This window comes from Acomys russatus, chromosome 13 (assembly GCF_903995435.1).
Source record: "Acomys russatus chromosome 13, mAcoRus1.1, whole genome shotgun sequence".
Taxonomy (NCBI): domain Eukaryota; kingdom Metazoa; phylum Chordata; class Mammalia; order Rodentia; family Muridae; genus Acomys; species Acomys russatus.
In genome coordinates this window covers 12,121,248-12,141,040 of record NC_067149.1, presented here as the reverse complement: position 1 = coordinate 12,141,040, position 19,793 = coordinate 12,121,248, and the positions used below count along the sequence as shown (strand labels likewise).

The following is a 19,793-nucleotide window of genomic DNA, read 5'->3' as shown; positions in this document are numbered from 1 at the left end:
GGAGAGATGGCTCAGCTGAAGAGCACTGGCTGCCCTTGCCGAGGACCCAGTTCCCAGCACTCACAGCAAACAGCTCGCAACTCCCTGTAGCTCCAGCTCCAGGGAGATCCATCGTCTCTGACCTCAGCAAGCAACTGCATTTATGTGTACACACCCCTCTACGTATACATAATTAAAAATGATAAAAATTTAAAGTACTCAGAATGGGCAAAGATCAGTATAGACTAGCAATATTGACCACAGAGGTGCAAAGATGGAGGTGTGTGCTGGACAGCGGGTAAAAACACTTGTCATACAACCAGGAGGACCTGAGTTCAGATCCCTCCAGGTCATGTAAAAAGCCAGGTGCTATTGGGACTGTGATCACCATGATTCCGTGGGAAGATGGAGGGTAAGAAGGCTTGAAAATCCATAGGAGCTTGTGGACCAGTTAGATTGGCAGAGGCACAGGAAAATAACAGACATGTCTTTAGACATGTGGGGGCCTGCATTCACTCACATGGATATGTACACACACACACACACACACACACACACACACACACGACCTACACAGAGGTCAATGGAGCAAAAAATACCCTCTGGTGGAAGAGTGCACCACAGATTATGAAACAGAAAATCAGGCGGAGGCAAATAAGCCACTCCCTCCTCTGAGTTTAGAGGAAGATCAAGGTGGGCAGAGAGACATGATAAACACCAGCACAGGATGTGATAAAGAGCACAGGAGTATGGAGAGCTGGATGGGACAATCATTGCAGCCTCTTCAATTACAACTGCCAGGATAAACACACAGTGGAAACTGTCTACTGAAAATTATTTCAGCCATGTATCTCTCAATGCAGGAAGTCTCAGCTGGCCTAAACTCACTTGTGTGAGCCACACTGGCTTTGAACTCACAGAGATCTGCCTGCCTCTGCCTCCCTCCCAAGTGCTGGGATTAAACGTGTGAGCCACCACACCCAACCCAACCAATTGTGGCTTTGAAATAGTAGATGAGCTGACCTAAGAAATGTGGGCACTGCATGCATAATTTGAGGATATTAACGGATTCTTATCATTTCTTTTCTGATACGGCAGTGGCTTCCTGTGAGTCATTTTATTTTAGAGACTGGATCTTGCTCTGTATGTAGCCCAGGCTGCCTTGGCCACCCCTCCCCCATGCTGAGCTGTCAGGCCAGCCGGATATGGCAGTGCTATTGCCGGTACGTTAAAAAGAAGGAGACCTCGGGCCGGAGAGTTGCCTCAACAATAAAGACCACGTGTTGCTGTTGCACAGAACTTGGGTTTGATTCCCAGCACCTGATTCCCAGCACCTATGGGGCAGCTCACAACCATCCATAATCCCAGTTCCAGGGGAGCCTATGCCCTCTTCTGAACTCAACAGGTGCCAAGCATACAGCTGGTATACAACGCAAATAAAATAATAACATAAATAAATCTTTAAAAAATGAAAGATGGTGTCCTTATATTTTTAGAGACAAATACTCATCCATTTACATGTGGAGTGACGTGGTGGTTGGAACGTGTGCTAACATGACACAGCATATATGTCGGGGACAGGGTGTGTGGCACCTTGAGAATGGCCATGGGTTCACTGGTAACACTGACAGGTGGCGACAAATACATGGAGGTTAATTCTAGTACGCATTGCTTTCATGAAATTTAAATTTTCTTTCTTTTTTTTAAAAAAGATTTATTTATTATTTATATAGTGTTCTGCATGTACGTATGCCTGCAGGCCAGAAGAGGGCATCAGATCACATTCTAAATGGCTGTGAGCCACCATGTGGTTGCTGGGAATTGAACTCAGGACCTTTAGAAGAGCAGCCGATGCTCTGAGCCTCTGAGCCATCTCTTCAGGCCCCAAACTGAACTTTCTATAACCCAAATGCTTAAGTATTTTCTAAATTGAATAGAGGCACAAACTGTTTCCAAAGTCTCTGGGTAAAGCCAGGCTTACCAGCTTGTAGATGTCTGATGGAACGGTTCATGTGATCCCCACAGCTCACGGCAAGGCAACCTTCATACCACAATTTGGCTTCCGAGCAATGAATTAGAGTCAGAGAAGCAGGTCAAGTGGAAAGAAAAATCTCTGAGTTGGAAAAAGACTTTTAGGTATTTCATCCAGTGCTGGTCAACACCGTGGCCTCCACTTCCGTGCGTGCCAGAGACAGGAGCCAGGTGCCCCCTTCTCTGCCTACAACCTCAAAGAGTCACATGCTCCAGAAAGCAGCTCTCTGTCACAAAGAGGGAGGCCAGAGATGAGGCCTTTCCTGTGACTGGTAACTCCCACCATTGGCTCCTGGCTACTGATACAGACATAACAATAGCAAGGGTCCCAGGGCTAGCCACTGGGAACAGGCTTCGGACATGAACCCCCAAACATGGGAAGAAACTATCCCACAAGGGAGGTAAACAAAGGGCTCACAGCCGAGATGGGGCTGGGGCAGTCACTCAGCAGTAGGGTGCTTGCCTTCAATGCCTGTGTTCGATCCCTAAGCATCTCATGGAAAACAAGCCAGCACAGCCGGGTGTGGTAGTGCACACCTTTAACCCCAGCACTCGGGAAGCAGAGGAAGGGGATCTCTGTGGATTGGAAGCTACCCTGGTCTACATAGTGACTTCCAGGCCAGCCAGGACCCTACACAATGGGACCCTACATCAAACAACAACAAACTAACATGATGATGCCAGCATTTGGGAAGTAGAAAGTAAAAGCAACAAGATCAGAAATAAATTCAAGGTTGGCTGACCGGATGGCTCAGTGGGTGAGGGTGTTTCCCAAGTCTAGCGATCTTGGTTTGGTGCCTGGAACCTACAGAAAGGCGAGAGGAGGAAACCAACCCCACAAACTCAGCCTCTGCCCTACATCCCGGGAGTGTGCAAGCATACACATAATACAAAAAAAAAAAAAAAAAAAAAAAAGTCCAAAATAATTCGCAGCTACATAGCTGGGTGTGAGGTCAGCTGAACTATGAAGTCCAAGCTGAGTCCCAGAGTGAGGAGATGGGAGTTTCGGAGCACTGGCAATCAGCCATCAATCAATCCGCCTCAGCGTTATTTAAAGGGGAGATACAAGAGGGCTGCTGAGACAGCTGGGCTGTGAAGAGCACTGACTGCTCTTGCAGGGGACTAGGGTTTGACCCCCAGCACCCACGAGGTAGCTCATGACCATCTGCAGCTCCAGCTCCGTGGGATCAGCTTCCTGCACTCTAAGCAAATCCTCTACCCACTGAGCTGTAGCCTTGATGGAATTTTTTTTTTTTTTTTTTTTTTTTTTTTTTTTGCTTTGTTTTGTTTCTAATATAGGGTCCCGGTGTGGGCTGGTTTTATGTCAACTTGACACACGTTCTAGCCAGCAGAGAGCAGGGGGTCTCAGTTGAGAAAATGGCTCTGTAAGAGCTGGCTGTAGGCAAGCCTAGAGGGCATCTTCTTAATTAGTAATTGATGGAGAGGGCTCAGCCTATTGTAGGTGGTGTCATCCCTGGGCTGGTGGTTCTGGGTCGAGCAAGCCACGGGGAGCAGGCCTCCATGGCCTCTGCGTCAGCTCCTGCCTCCATGTTCATGGCCTGTTTGAGCTCCTATCCTGACTTTCTTCAGTGATGCACTGGGATCTGGAAGCATAAACCAAATAATCCCCTTTTTTCCCCAAGTTGCTTTTAGTCATGGTATTCCATCAGAGCAATAGGAACCCTAATAAGACAGCTCCCTATGTAGCCCAAGGTGGCCTTGAACATGAACTGTAGCCCAGGGTGGCCTTGAACTTGTGACCCTCCTGTTGCAGCTTTCTAAGGGCTGGAATTACAGCTATGTCCTGCCACATATAGGCAATTTTATTATTTATTTCCATTTATGTGTTGGAGTGTTTTGCCTGCATGTACAGAGTTAAGTGCAGCACATGAGTGCAGTGCCTGCAGAGGCCAGAAGAGAGTGTCAGATATCCTGGGATTGGAGTTAGAGACAGTTGTGATCCTCCATTGTGGGTGCTGGGAACTGAGCCTGGGTCTTCTGGAAGAGCAGCTAATGCTCTTAGCTGCCTTGCCATCTCTCCAGCCCATAGATACATTTCTTTTGTTTATTTGTTTGTTTTTGTTTTTTGTTTTTTGGGGTTTTTTTTTTTTTTTTTTTTTTTGGAAAGAGGGTTTCTCTGTGTAGCCTTGACTGTCCTGGACTCACTTTGTAGACCAGGCTGACCTCGAACTCACACAGATCTGCCTGCCTCTGCCTCCCAAGTGCTGGGATTAAAGGTGTGTGCCACCAGGTCTGGCCTAGATTCATTTCCTTAAAAGTAATATGAATTCATGCTGATCCCCATCATCCGGCAAAGCAATGGAACCTTCCAAGTCTGTTATGTCAGGACTCTGCAGGTCCTAGCATAACTGAAAGTGAGTGTTAATTCAAATATAACCCAATTCCTAGAGACATCTGAGGGTTCAGCAAGTACTGTCTGGGTTCTGTCCTTTTCAAGAGTAGTGTACGGATATGAAACAAAAGTTTAGTAAGGATGGAACCCCTCGGGCCGGAGAGACAGCTCAGTAGCTAAGACCACTTATGCTCACACAGAGGACCCGCCTTTGACTCCCAGCACCCACATGGTGGCTCACAACCATCCGTAACTCTATCGCCAGGGAATCTCATGCCCTCTTCTGACTTCTGGGGGGCATCAAACGTACATGTGGTGCGAATACATACAAAGGCAAAACACTCATAAAATAAAATGAATAAATGCAATTTTTGGAAAATTTACAGAACAAAACGGTAAGCAAACTCCGCCTTACTTTCACAGTTTACAGGACAAACTCACACTGTCGAAGGGCAGGCAGGCTTGAAGAGATGGCTTGGTAGGTTAAGGTGCGTGCTTCTGCGTTCAGTCCTCAGAGCCCCACATGATGGAAGGAGAAGGGAGAGAACTGACTCCCATAATATGTGCTTTGACCTGTGCATGCACTCTGTAACACACACACACACACACACACACACACACACACACACACACACACGTGTGTGCACATGCACACACATGCAACAAAGAAATACAATGTATTGTTTTTTTTTAAGTAAATGCATGAAGGTAGGAGGGAAAAAGAGCATGTGATTTCTACAACTGATGTAAACACACACCCATGGATTATCAAGCGCACTCGGCAGTGAGTTTGAATGACTGTGGTGTATAAGAGCCGTGCTTGAGGGGCTGGAGAGATGGCTCAGAGGTAAAGGGCACTGACTGCTCCTCCAGAGGTCCTGAGTTCAATTCCCAGCAACCACATAGTGGCTTACAACCATCTAGAATGTGATCTGATGCCCTCTTCTGGCATGCAGGTGTACATGCAGGCAGAACACTGTATACATAATAAATTAATAAATTAATTAATTAAAGAGCCCTGCTTGGAGTGTTAAGGAGAGAGCAAGTTCAGAAGGCACAGAGGGGCTGATGAACAGCAGAAGGCTTCACGGGCCTGTTGGGGTACTCACTTTCATCGAGACTCAGAACTTCATCTTTTTAGGCTCCTGGGGATGATGACTAGAGAGCTGATGACCTGTGATGGCCAGCTTCACGAGAGCCGATGTATCAACCTAACAGCAAGCTTACAGAGCTTACAGTAAGACTTGTACAAGGCTCTCACCTTCCAGCTCTTTTGTTCTCTCCTTGGTAGACACACTGGAAAGCCAGATTATCCTCGGGACGCTGCTGGGTACAGCATCAACATGAGACACTTTGGCTAAGCGATTCCAGTGTTTAATAGACTCGGGACACGGAGCCAAAGCCTCCATCTCTGAAGATGAGCTATGTCTAAGACCCAGACCAGACCAATGAGATCCCCTTCCGTAAACCAGTCTGGAGTGGACCCACTGACTTCTTGCCAGAGTTACCTGACTCTCTGTAACTCAAAGTCTTCCTTTATGCTGGCCTATGAACCTTGGCAAGGCTTTGGTGATAACTGCCATTTGAGAATTTTTGGAGAGCCATCCCCTCCTAGGAAATGACCGTAGCAGACGGGATGGAAGAGAGAGCCATGGAGAGTGGAGTGTGCTGCTCCCAGGGCCGGCTCAAGGGAGAAGTCAACCCTGCTATACACAGGCACAGCAGAGCCACCAGACAAAGCAATTGGCCAATTCTGTGAGTTTTATTTTATTTTATATATTATTATGTATATAGCACTCTACCTGCATGTACACCTGCAGACCAGAAGAGGGCATCAGATCACACTATAGATGGTTGTAAGCCACCATATGGTTGCTGGGAATTGAATTCAGGGCCTCTGGAGGAGCAATCAGCGCCCTCAACCTCTGAGCCATCTCTCCAGTCCAACTGGTCAATTCTGAACTGAGTCTCTCAGGGAAAGGCCCTGGGGGCTGTACCTCTCTGAGTCCCCTTGTGTGTACATCCAGGAGGTTTATAGTGTCATCCCAGGGGACTGTCAATCTCCAGCTTGTCTGGGTCCCTCGGACTCTAGTCTGCACTGTCTCCTTCCTGATCTCGACGTTCACACCCTCTTCCCCACCTTCACTGTTATGTCAGGGCCAGGCTGAGGTCCCTTCTCTGTGAGGAGGCCTCCCAGGAACCCCGGGATGCACAGGTAACTCTTTCCTCTGGCCACCATTGCAGTGCTCACTAACGAAGACAACGGCTGAAGCTTACCAAATACATTCTAGGCGCCAGGCGCTCTGCTTCACGTGTGACATGTAGGACTCCATCCTCCACAGATGGGGAAACCGAGGCCCTTAGAGGACAGCCACCCTCCCCGTGGACCGTGGCAGGTGCTGACAGTCTCAGCCTACTGTCCACGCACAAGGAACATAGGCCCAGGCCTCTATTGTCCATCTTGGTCTGCAGCTGTACCACCCCGAAATCACCCCAGCTCATCTATTGAGTGCGTGCTAAGCAAGTGCTCCATCCGGCTATCTCCCCAGCCCATGCTCCAGGGGCCTCTCCCCCGTTGCCTACCCTCGCTGTGCTAACTCCGATCCACCCTCCTATCTTGGTGTGTGCACCCGTGCTCCCGGAAGCCTCCCTTGAGCCTTCGTGCGTCCGTGTCGTACACTCACACCCCCCCTCCTCACCAAGGATCCCCTTGTTTGACTTCTGTGCCTCAACACACAGGTTTGTTGGCCTCCACGGTGAGAGGTCTTAGCTTCCTTCTCTGATTTGTAAACAGGGGGATAGCTCTGGCCCTACAAGGCAGATCCCAGACAGGGCTACAGAAGCTTTCAGCCCCACACTGAGAAGAGAACTTATACCAAGAGAGAATTATGCAAGATCGTAATGAAAGCAAGTTCAAGGCTGAAATGGGAATGCTCAAGCTTCCGCTGTACTGTTGACATATGGAGAACCATTTGGAACATTTGAAAGCGTCCCAATGTGGGGCTAGGGACGCAGCTCAGCTGATGGAGCATTCACCTGGCATGCATGAAGCCCTGGGTTCAAACCCCCGCCCCACCCCCTGTACCACATACAACAGGCCGGGGGAGGAGCAAGAGTCCAAAACCAAAACCATCCTTGGCTACTTAACGAGTCTGAGGCCAGCCTGGGCTACATGAGACACTGTCTAAAAAGAAAGAAAGTGTACCAAATCAACTAAGCTGACCCACTTCTCATGCGCCTTTTGGCCTTTTTCTGGCCACGGCAGGAATGTCCTCAGAGCCTATGCATCTCCTAAGAGCCTTCTGGCAAGTTCTCGCTCTCAGGCTGCTGAGTAGCGGCCAGAAGAGCTTAGATTTGGAACTTGTGCTCCAGGCTCTTGAGCGTTAAGCTCTAGTTATTTCTGAGTAACCCTGAAGGGCCCTTCACTCTTGGGTGGGTTCCAACCCGGACCATTCTCCTTCTAGTCCCTTCACTTGCGGTCAGGCAGGTGTTGGTTTGAGAAAGGTTGGGTTGGGGTTTTTTTTTGGGGGGGGGGGGGGGGTAAATTATTTGCTCTTAATATGGGGGAGCCACCCCTGTCTCAGCCCTCCCTCAGGCAAGGTCAGACTGCCTGTGTGGGAATGCCAAAGAGACAGAATTAATAGCAGTCTATCTTATTAACAGCCTGGCCTTCCACCATTGATCACATCAGAAGGGCTGCTGCCCATGCAGTCCCGATTATATGCACGGGGCAAGACTCAGCAGAGCTCAAAAAAACCACTTCAGCCTTCAAAGCAGTGACTCCTTCAAGGACCCAAAATGTCCCCCAGACTAATGACCCTGACAAAGCACCGCCAGGGAAAATTCCTTGCGGATTTGAGATTTTCACTCTCTTAAGCTCCTAACTCAATAAAGCCAGCACTTGGTGTAACAAATTAAATACTTTTATGAAAGGGACCCCCTCCCCCACTCTCTTTGATGTATGATCAGCCCCCCTAATACCAAAGCGTGGGGGGTCTTAGGTGCCATTCTTCACCCCTTTCAGCTGTCTCCTGTTACTCTACAGAGGCCCAGAACCCACTGGGATTTGCTGATACTTTGATTCTGGAAACTTCTGAGACTTCTGGCTTCTCTGAGGTGGGTCTCACAGTCTGTTAGCTGAGAGAAATGCTTGCCATTCTTGTGGTGCGGTGACAAATTCCAAGCAGGCCTGACTAAGCACCTCTACTTTTGGTTTTTTGTTTGTTTGTTTGTTTGTTTGTTTGTTTAAAATTATTGTTTTTTACAACAGGGTACCACTGTGTAGCCCTAACTTGGCTGGAGCTTGATATGGTATTGACCAGGCTGGCCTTGAACTTATGGAGATCTACATGGCCTGCCTCTGGAGTGCTGGGGTTTGGGGCATGGACTACCGCTTAAGGAGGCACAGCACAGGTTTTGGGTACACAGTCTGCCCAGGGAGAGAAGGCAGTCTCTCTTTTCCGGGCCTCATTCTTTGTCTCTATTCACCTACTTTGAATGGGAGAGACTATGGCCAGAGCAGACTGGCTTGAGACCCCTCCCGCTTAGAGGTTTGTTTTGTGTTTATATGGTTTTGTTTTTGTTGTTGTTGTCTGTCTGTTTGTTTGTTGAGACAGGGTTTCTCTGTGTTAGCCTTGGCTGTCCTGGACTCACTTTGTAGACCAGGCTGGCCTCGAACTCACAGAGATCCACCTGCCTCTTCCTCCCTGAGTGCTGGGATTACAGGCGTGCGCCACCACGCCTGACTTCCCCCTCCAAGTTGTAAACCACTCCAGGCTGAGCTCTGGCCATTTGAACTGTCCTTTTCCATCTTGTGAGCCCTGGATAGAGGTCCCAGGCTCTAAGTCCAAAAAAAATTGCCTTCAGCCCTGTCTTTCCCCTGGGAATCAAAACAGAGGCAGGGCAGGGATATGGCTAATAACCTTAGTAAGCTGGAGGGTCAGAGAGGCCTGGAGGCGGGGCAATCCAGCCTTGGCTTCCTGGTCCTTCCTGGCAGGCTACTTGTCCTTTTACATCTGTCCCATCTGTCACTGTGGGTGCTTAAACGGGGGTGAGCCTGCAGTCTCAGCACTTTGGGGTTCAGGAAACTTTGGATGAGAAGAGGCCCCTGGGTTTGCATGGGAGGACTGGGTCCGACTGGGCTGTGGGGCTGAAAAGTGGCCCCTGCCTGAGACCAGCAGGACCTGTTTCCTCTTGGTGGCTCTTCTTCCAGACTCCCTTGCTACCCAGAAGGGGTGAGAAAGACCAGAGGGGGTGTGGAGATGCGCTCTTTCCTTGGCTCTTCCCTCTGCCCAGCCCACGGAGGGAGCTTTCAGACTCCCAGTGTCAGAACAGCACCCTGCAAACCCTGTGCTGGGCACCGCTGGGAGTTAGCTTATGCATTTTCAACTGGGACATTATTGCCTCCGAGGGGGCAAACTCGGGGTCTTAGGGGAGAGAAGTCAGGATAACTGACACTAACCATACATGTTTTAGCATATTCCAAAGCTCAGCTCGACGTGACAAATCGCGTGCTCTGAATGACCGTTTGACTGGAGGTCAAATATCAGATACCCTGCATATCAGATATTTACACTACAAATCATAACTGTAGCACAATTACAGTTATGAGGTAGCAATGAAAATAATTTTGTGGTTGAGGGGGTCCCCACAGCATGAGGAACTGTATCAAAGGGTCGCAGCATTAGGAAGGTTGAGAACCATTGCTCTAATATCTAATTTCTTCCTATGGAAATTAGTTGATTTAATTGTAATTTGGTTTTGGTTTTGGTTTTAGTTTTGGTTTGAGACAGAGTCTCAGGTATTCCGGGCTGGCCTTAAACAGGCTACGTAGTGCTGGTTGTAGTGGCGCACGCCTTTAATCCCAGCACTTGGGAGGCAGAGGCAGGTGGATTGCTGTGAGTTTGAGGCCAGCCTGGTCTACAAAGCAAGTCCAGGACAGCTGAGGCTAACACAGAAAAACCCTGTCTCAAAAAAAAAAAAAAAGAAAGAAAGAAAAGAAAAGAAAAAGAAAAAGGAAAACAGGCTACGTAGCTGCAGATGACCTTGAACTTCTGGTCCTCCTACCTCCACCTCCTCAGTGCTGGGGTTACAGTCATGTGCTTCCACAATTGGCTTCTGTGTTTGTGGAGATCAAACTCAGGACCTTGTGTGCTAGGCACACACTTTACCAACTGAGCCACAGCCATAGTCTAGATTTTAATTTACTAAAATCAAAATGTTTTTTTCCTGCATAGCAAAATGACTTGACTGGTAAAGTATTTGCTGTTCAGCGTGAGGACTCAGTTTGGATCACCACCACCACCATGTAAAAGCCAGGTGAGTGTGACATCTCATTTGTAGACTCAGCGCAGGGAGATAGGGTAACCTGGATAGCCACCCTCACCAGACCAGCTGAATGGGTAAGCTCTGGTACAAGAGAGAGACCCTGTCGTAAACTATAAAGTGGAGAGCAATCAAGAAAAGACACCTAATATCAACCTTGGTACTCCATATACACACACGTGTATGAGTGCCGCAAGACAACACACTCACAAACACACACACATACAGATCCCACCTGGACAGAGGTTAAAACAATTACTACTCGTCAGGAGTTGGTGGCGCACGCCTTTAGTCCCAGCACTCAGGAGGCAGAGGCAGGTGGATCTTGAGTTTGAGACCAGCCTGGTCTACAAAGTGAGTTCCAGGACAGCCAGGGCTACACAGAGAAAGCCCTGTCTCGAAAAACAAAATGAAAAAAAACAAAAACAAAATTATTAGTTCTCCAGGAAGGAGGGCTGTAATTAAAATGATGAAAAAGCCGAGAAACAAACAGCAGAGTCTTCAGCTCTCAGCAGCCCTCCCAGGGCCTCTCCTGCTGTCCCTGTCTCCCTCCCCCCCTCTTCTTGGGTTTTTGGGAGCATGTGGGACTGTTCAGAGGTCCCTCTGTCCTAGCCACTGGGGCTATGACAACATCCATGTTACTCACACCCAACTTCTGCTCCTGACGTCACCATGCAGCTCCCCACTAACCTTCTAGACAGATTAACGGCCTCCCCTGTGCATGGAGCTCTCTCTCCATGCTCTCTCTTTTTGCCATGCATATGCTTGTGGGGTGTGTGTGATGGTGTGTGTGTGGTGTGTGTCCATGTGGTATGTGTGAGGTATGTTTATGTGTGGTGTGAGAGTGTGGTGTTTGTGTGCATGTGTGGTGTGTGTGTGTGTATGTGTGTGCTGTGGTGTGTGTGTGCTGTGGTGTATGGGTGTGTGTGTATGTGTGTATGGTGTTCGTGCACGTTGTGTGGTGTATGTGTGTGTGTGCACGCCTATTCCTGTGTGTGAGAGTGCACATGTGTGTTCAGGTATATGTCTCAAGAAAGGACAAGCTTGTTCCTTGGGTTCTGCCCACCATTTTTCAGAGAGACCCTCTCACTGGTCTGGAACTTACTTAGGCTAGGCTGGCTGACCACAGGCTCTGGGTCTGCTGATCTCTACTCTCTGGCTGCCACTGAGGTTCTAAGCGCACAGCACCTCTGCCGGCTTATTTACATGGATTCCGGGGGCAGAATTCAGGTCCGCATTCCCCCAAACAAGCACTTTTTGCCAACAGAGCTAGCCCCTCAGCCTTTGCAGTTGCATTTATTTGACAATAACAACAATCATTTACATTTGCTCTGTTAGTGTTTACAGTTCTAGACACCAAAAAATGGAAGATGGCAAGATGTTCGTGAACGGAGATGCTCCCTGGCAGAACTTAAGGTGTGACCAGCCACTTCCCCACCAAGAGATTCTGCCCAGCCTGCGCCCAGACATGGCCCTCCATGCGGCTCTCTCTCACCTGGCTGACTCCTTCCACTCCATCTGGTCACCATCATGCTGTAGTGTGTCCATCTCTGTGAAGAGGGAGGGGTTGGGAGCCTCATCTTCCTCCCCCAGGATGTCCTGCAGCTGCTCAGCAGCCGGAGACCCTGAAACATGAAGGGTTGCATCTGCCTGGTGCCCTGCAGAGGGCAGGAGGGCCACAAGGCCAACAGGAATGGAGCCACTGGCATGGGGCGGGGGGGGGGTAGGAGAGGTCAAGGAAGGAGTATTTCTTGACCCGCTAAGGCTCCGGCCCTTTCAGCTGACCTCTTGTCCCTTTGGACTGGGTGCAGGTGTTAGCCTTTGAGGTAAAAAAGGATTTGATCTGTGTTTAGATTCCAAGGTCTGATATGTGACAGCAAAGACTGGGAAATGACCCAAGACACTAGAAGTAGAAGGATCCGGGAACAGCAAAGGGAATTGAGGAACACCCTGACCCAACCTCATGCAGCACAAAAAGCCTAGAACTGTCTCTTGCTCAACTGGGTCCCAAGCCAGTTAGCTCTCCAAGGCAACAAATCAGGGGAAAAGATGGTCTAGCGTGTCCCGTGGCCTCTTTCCTTGCTGGCAAGGTGATTCTCGGGTGTCCTGACTCCTCACCAGTAGCCCACTAGAAGTCATCTCCCGAACACTCCTCAGGCGCCTTCCTCCTCCTCCTCCTCCTCCTCCCCTCCCTTACCCTCCCTCCCTGTTCCTGTTGTCTACAGCTGCCTATTCTATAGCAAGCATCATTCTTGGTACTGGAAAACAAAGCTGCGAAGGAGGTCCATGCGCTCACCATGGTCTTTCTATGGCAGAGACGGGTAAGAAGCAAGTAAAGACACACTCACAAGTGACCATTTGGGATAGTGACAAGTGCTCTGAAGAAGACAGAACACACAAGGCTGTAAAAAAAAAAAAAAAAAAAGTACGCTGGTCGCAAAAGGCCCCGCTGAAAATGGCCTTTGAGTTGTGACTTGGACACACCAGGAGGAAGTGTGTTCGAGTACTGTCAATGTTCTGTGGTGGGAGTGGGGAGGGGGGGCAGTTTGGCTGCAACACAGTGAGCCATCGAGAGGGATGACAAGACATCAAAAGATGGCCAGTGCCTTGGCTCAGGGCATCCTGGGCTCCTCTGCCACCTCCCATCTCCAATGTGTTTTTTGAGGATATGTCTCTCTGATTCAGCCTCTTACCAACCGGCTGCAGACTTCACAAAGTTTTCTTATTTCTCCTTAGTCTCCCCATTTCTGCCTTCAATTATTTATCAGGGGGTCCTTCCTTGTCAGTACTTTCAAGAACTCTCTTCACACATGCTAACCACTCTGCTGTAACTTCCAGGCAGAGCCACACATTCAAGCAACACCCAGGCGAGGACCCATTGACCACGATCATCTTCATCTCTGATGTATCCCGGAGTCCCAGAAGGCAGGACACCCGTGTGCTCTCGTCCAACAGACATGAACTGCACAGTTGCCGATTACCCACGTAATTGATTACCCATGCAATCAATTGCCCATGTAAACGATTACAGGTGTTGACCTGGCACAAGGCTCAGGCCACAGAAGGTCCTTAGCAACGCCCCTCACCACCAACCCCAGCGCCCAGGCTCAGAGCCCATGGAAGAAAGCCTCTCACTGTACAACCGCCTATTTGCAGCCTTCCTGTGGCCCTCGGTGCGGGCCCTGGCCTTCAGCCCTCTCTGTAAGCTGCTTCAGTTCCTACACCAGTTCTGTGAGAAAATAACAGCACAGGCTGTGAAGTTCTTTAGCTTCCCCTCGGCTAGTCTGTACCCTGCTGCCAACCAGCCTTGGGCCAAAGGAACCCTCCCTCGGCTCACCTTCCTTAGCGTGTCTCCTCAACAGCCCCCTGCTGCCTCCCCCGCCTCACTGTCTCAGGGCACCCTTCCACAGCCAGGCAGTACCCAAATTTGCTCTTTAAACATTCCTAGCACACTCACGCAGTGGACTTCCAGAACCTCAGTGCTCTTAGGGCAGCACACAGTTCACACAAGTTAGAAGCAGGTTTCCTAGCAGAAAGTGCTAGTAACTTATGAAGATCCACAATGGATGTCACTGATTTAAATGCATTTGATTTTGACATTTTTCTGCTGTTTTAAACTTCTTTCCCTGGCTTATTGAGTTTAAGGACATTTCATTAAAAAAAAAAAAAAAGATTATTCCTGTAGACATAGTGGCATATGTCTTTAATCCTGAGAGGCAGAGGCAGGCAGATCTCTTTGAGTTTGAAGCCAGCTTGGTCTACATAGTGAGTTCCAGGACAGCCAGGGCTTCAAAGAGAGATACTGTCTCAAAAGCAAAACAAAACAAAACAACCTGAAAAACCAAAACCAAAAAAAAACCTGATCATTAAGAAAATTCAATTTCCCCCTTCAAGTTGGGAGAAGACCGTAGCTACTTGATTCTGAAGAAACAAGCTAGCTGCCCCTGGGATCAGTACAGTAACTTCCTCTCTATTTTGGGGTTGCCTGGCTGGGAACCAGATCCATTGAGTGTTCTTAGCAAGCGCTCCACAACTAGACTACACCCGCTGCGGGCCTACAACTCAAGGGTAGATTTGCTTTTTGGGATTTCCAGTTGAAACGCCTTGGGTGTTTCTTTATTACCTAAAGCTTGGTGATTGATGGTGTGTGTGGTTCAAACCCTCTCCAACACTCTGGACCTATCCCGGTGCATCCTTCACTTGGCTGCACCCAAGCCCAGCCGCATCAGACCACACGCAGAAAACAAGGTCAATGCAGCACCCCACCCCCAATTGGGCCTCTGGCTCCACATTTTGTAAATCTGGAATCTTCCACACACTTCAAGGCCAGGAATAAATGGACATATCCTGAAGAGAGAGCCTATTAGAAAGCACAGACAGCCAGGGCAGTCTGTGCCAGAACCAGCCTGTCTGGGCAATACCTGCTCCCTGGAACAGCTGAGCGCTGGAGTCTCCGGCGGCGGCGGTTGGTGCTGCCTCTGGCCCCAGCCTGTTTCTGTGGCTGCTACCCTGGCTGCAGCCTCCTCTTCCCCCCACAAAATAAACACTTTTGTTCCCAGTAAAGCAGCGAGGGAGGCGTGGAGGAAGAGGGCAGGAGAAGGACGAGAGGGAAGGAGGGAGGCTGGGGCTAGAGAGAGAGAGAGAAATATAGCCAAGAGATTGGGTGTGAGGTTGCGTAGAAATCCTGGGAGAAAAAGGCGGGGCGGTGGGGGGGGGCCTGAGATATGATGGAGAAAGAAGGCTTAGCAATGAATTCAGGCAGGAGCCTGTGTGCCTCACAGCAGCAGGGTGGTAGCAGCTGAGGACTGTGAGAGAACACACAGAGCTGCCCGCCCTCGTGCCCCCACCCCCCCCCCCCCCCCCCCCATGAGCCCTTCCCCACAGACCTGGCACCTTCGGTAAAGCGGAGCCACCTCTCCCCAGGCTCCTTTATAAAGGCGGGGGCAGAGAGGTAGGATTTGTGCACAGGCCCCCAGGGGCTCCTTAAAATCTTAAGATTTTGGTGGCAGGTGAGCAGGCTGCAGTAGCCCAGCGGATCCTATTCTCTCAGCCACCACAGCCTCGGCCGCTGCTGGGAGTTGGGAGCGGAGGTGGGTGGTGGTGTTAGACGCTAGCATTTGTTGTGGGCTCTATAGTGTAACACGGAACTGGATCACCTTCCTTCCTAACTTTAAACCCACTCCTGGTCTTGGCTGTTTGCACCCACTTCTAAGGCAAAGTGGCAAACATTGTCACTCGGTGGATGTTTTCTGAGACCTCAGGAATTGGTGGTCACTTCGGGGGGCGTGTCTGAACCCCCCCCCCCCGCAGGGGAGTTACTTTGCGATCTGAGAAACTTCTAATCTGGGGTTTGGCTCAGCAAGTGCTTACCTAGTGCAAGGCGCAGATCCTTACGTCTTAGAGATGGGAGGGGCCTTCGTGGTGGCGGAGTGCAAACCCTCAGTTCACAGATAAAAACCAAGAGCCAGGTCCCTGCAGAGCTCCAAGCAGTCACCATTGCAGAGACCCCAGCAGTGGGCACCCCAGGAGGTTCTTTTTCAGCAGCAAGGGGCGGTAGTCCCCCCCACTAAGGGTCCTGGCCTCACAGATTACACTCTTCTGTGAGAGTGGTTGCCCCCGCACCCCAACCCCCCCCCCACACCCAGTCCTTCGAAGCAGCCTCTGCAGGGCACAGTAAGCCAGAGGCACGGGGCTACCTCAACACCCAAAGAAAGATTTCAAAAGACCCTAGAGAGACTGTAAACATTGTAGAAAAGGGCAGGACCAGACTCATCTCCCAAGGCTGCAAATGAATAGTAGTAGCATATTTGGCAAAGCATTAACCGCCCTGAGACTCAGTTTCCCTACTAATTAAGTAAGAATGATGACATCTCCTTTTCTGAATTCTGGTGGGGAATGACTGGGCAATCCAAGTGTAGTGTGGCCAGCACACACCAGTCTCTCAAGTGATGCTTGTTGCTTGTAGCTGTGACCAGGTTCCTATGGCCGGTCACCCGCCTGTCCCCAAACACCCCAGGGACCCAATCCTCTCGCTGTCCCCTGCCACTTCTGTGTACTCCTCATTCTATCATTACCCCTCCCTCCTGCCCACTCAAGGTTTAGCTCATCACAAGCTGGGCCACTGCATCAGGGCTTCTCTAAGGTCCCGTGGCCCCATATACTCATGAAATGTCACAAACTGGCCCTCATCAAGAGAAACGCCACAAGTAATGTCCCCTCTGGTCTATAATCCCAAGAGGCACATACTGTGGGCCCAACTATTAAAACAGACTCAGACAAGCTTGGAGAATCAGAAGTTCAAGGCCAACCTCAACTATATAGTTCTAGGCTAGCCTGGGCTACAGGAGAGCCCATCTTTAAAAGAAAGAAAAGAAAGAAAGAAAGAGAGGGAGAGGGAGGAAGAGGAAGGGAGAAATAATGTAAGCTAAGGAGGAACAGGAAAGGACACAGGAAGAGGAAGGAAGAAGATTGGACTTGGAAGGGAAATGTGTGTGGCAGGGCTGAGCTTACGGCAGTGGCTGTTTCCCAGCGAGGACTGCCTGCTCATTGCTTGGACAGAGCGCAGATGACCTGCTGACCACAAACCCCAGCAAGGGACGTGGGCGTCACCCTAAGAAAGCTTTGGGGGAGCAGTTAGGGCCTCCAGAAAGTTAGTGCTGGGCTCTGAGGGAGCCTTTCTGTGATTCCCCTCCCCTTTAGCTTTGTATTGTTGGGGTCTGACACACACACACACACACACACACACACACACACACACACACACGGCCACTTCAATCGCATTGCTGTCCACTGACCTGGGCTTACACAGCATGGGCACTCAGCAAATATTTTCTGGGTGAGAGAGTTTGACTAACACTTGTGGGGGATTAGCTGCCACAAGAAAGGAGCTAAGTGCCTAAGATCTAGGAAACAGGAGCTGGGGCTGGAGCTGTAGGGGGTGTGAGCACTGCTGTGAGTGGCACAGTATGGGGGGGGGGCCCCCGGAGACAGAGCCCAAGGGTGCCAGCATCATCCTTGCCAAGTGTATGAAATGAGTCTTTGAGAGAGGACTTGGAAGCCCCACACCCTGGTTTCATGGCTGACAGATTTTCTTTTTCTAACACTGTACATAAACTCCAATGGGTTCCCTAAGGCAGGAAAAGAGACCCTTCCATTTGTGCTCACAGTAGTCCCCCACCCCCACCCTGCGCATGCCAGATGACATCTGCCCAGCCTGCATTTCGCATCCCTGAAAGCAGTCTTTCAGTAAGACATGACATGTCGCTGACCAGAACCTGTTAGGTCAGGCATAGTTAATTGGACATCTGACCCATGTCTGGAAGGTTTGGAGTGCGTCTTAGTTAACTGGCCTTCCCCAGTGGCTCCTGGGAATGCAAACACAGAGATGGAAGGTGAGAGGGAGCAGACAGAAAAGAGGAATGGATAGATCTGCCATGATGCTGCTGGGAGAGTCCATGCAGCCCCAAGGAGGGGGTCAGGGTCGCTGCATCCTCCAACTCAAGCCTGGGCTGCTCCTGTTGTCTTGAGAGAGAAGCTCCCCTGCTCCTACAGTAAGGGCCCTCACACACTTCCCTGGCAGAGGCCAGATTCTTAGAAGTCTCTCCTTCCTCCCACTGGCTCTCTCTCTCTCTCTCTTGAGACTTAGCTGCCCACTGAAGCTGATCTCTTGTACATGAACTGCACCCTGAAGTAGGTGAGGCATGAGCAGACCCTCTCTTCCAGAACTCACTCTAGTCTCGTGGTATAAGATGGTCACCGTCGAAGGGTGCTTGTCAGAAACGCTGACCACAGCAAAAACCTACCACAGGTCACCTTAACTGACACAGAAACTATGACCATTGCTGTCCTCTTTGGAGCTGCTGGCCTGCGTGAGTGAACTAAAACACAATGCCCTGTTCCTGAAGAGGCTGTTTCTTGAAACGTCAGAGGCTGAGGCATTTACCTATCCGGGCACAGGGGACATATCGCTCAGTAGTTAAGAGTGTCTGAAAAAAAAAATAAAATAAGATAAAAATAAAAATAAATTTAAAAAATTAAAAAAATAAAATAAAATAAAAATAAATAAAAAATTTAAAAAATTAAAAAAACATAAAAAAAAAAAAAAAAAAAAAAAGAGTGTCTGTAGCCTGGTGGTGGTGTTGGGGCTGCTAATGAAACATTTTTTTTTTCTATCTCTGTTTCTCATCTCTCCATTGGTGACTCTACGTGTTGCAGTGAACTGACGGGTAACACAGTTACAGTAAAAACAATCTCTCTGTGTGTCTCTGTCTAATTCTACTCAAGTAGGTTTCAAGTACTATTAGTGCCCCTCCATATATGAAATTCTAGGGTGTGGAGAGCCTTCTGTAAAACCCTGAGACTGTGCTGGAGAGACGGCTCAGCAGCTAAGAGCACGTGCTGTTCTTCCAGAGAAATCGAGTTTGTTTCCGGCATCCATGTCATGTGGCTCACAACCACCTGTAACTCCTGTTCAGGGAATCCGACACCCTCGCCTGCCCTCCGTGAGCTCCTGCAACACACATGCATCTATGCCCTTTACATTCACACATAAACACATAGTTCAAAATAAACGCTAAAAAAATCTTTTAAAATTGCAAGACTAAGAAATTATAAATAGGCCAGGCGGTGGTGGTGCATGCCTTTAATCCCAGCACTCGGGAGGCATAGGCAGGCAGATCGCTGTGAGTTCAAGGCCAGCCTGGTCTACAAAGTGAGTCTAGGACAGCCAAGGCTACACGGAGAAACCCTGTCTCAAAAAAAAATTACAAATAATGGAAATAGTTTGAACAAGAGGGCTCTGGGAGTCAGTAAAAGATGGAAGCCAATGGGCTGTGAGGCAGCTCTGTGGGTATGGGTGCTTGCTGTTAAGTCTGAAAACTTGACCTCAATTCCTGGTACATACATGATGAAAAAAATTCCCTCTCTCTCTCTCTCTCTCTCTCTCTCTCTCTCTCTTTCTCTCTCTCTCTCTCTCGTGTGCTAAAAACAAACAAAACAAAGATTGTAGCCAAACAGAGGTGGAGCTGGCTGAAGGAAGAAAAACAGGTCAAGGACAACCGCCTTGGCTGTGTCCTGAAAAGAGGAGAGCCAGACAGTCATGTGGCCT

The 19,793-nt window shown here is 49.4% G+C and overlaps 1 protein-coding gene across 1 annotated transcript in view; it reads right to left on the bottom strand.

Moving 5' to 3' along the window:
• Nucleotides 1–15,317, bottom strand: part of Slc4a5 (solute carrier family 4 member 5) — a 67,194-nt gene extending 51,877 nt beyond the window's left edge. The window contains exons 1-2 of the mRNA XM_051154794.1: nucleotides 15,109–15,317; nucleotides 12,183–12,312 (exon numbers count right to left, since the gene is read on the bottom strand). Of these exons, the coding sequence (XP_051010751.1) occupies nucleotides 12,183–12,235 (53 nt within the window). The 5' untranslated portion in view covers nucleotides 12,236–12,312; nucleotides 15,109–15,317. The remainder of the gene's footprint in view (nucleotides 1–12,182; nucleotides 12,313–15,108) is intronic.
• Between the last annotated feature and the right edge of the window lie 4,476 nt (nucleotides 15,318–19,793).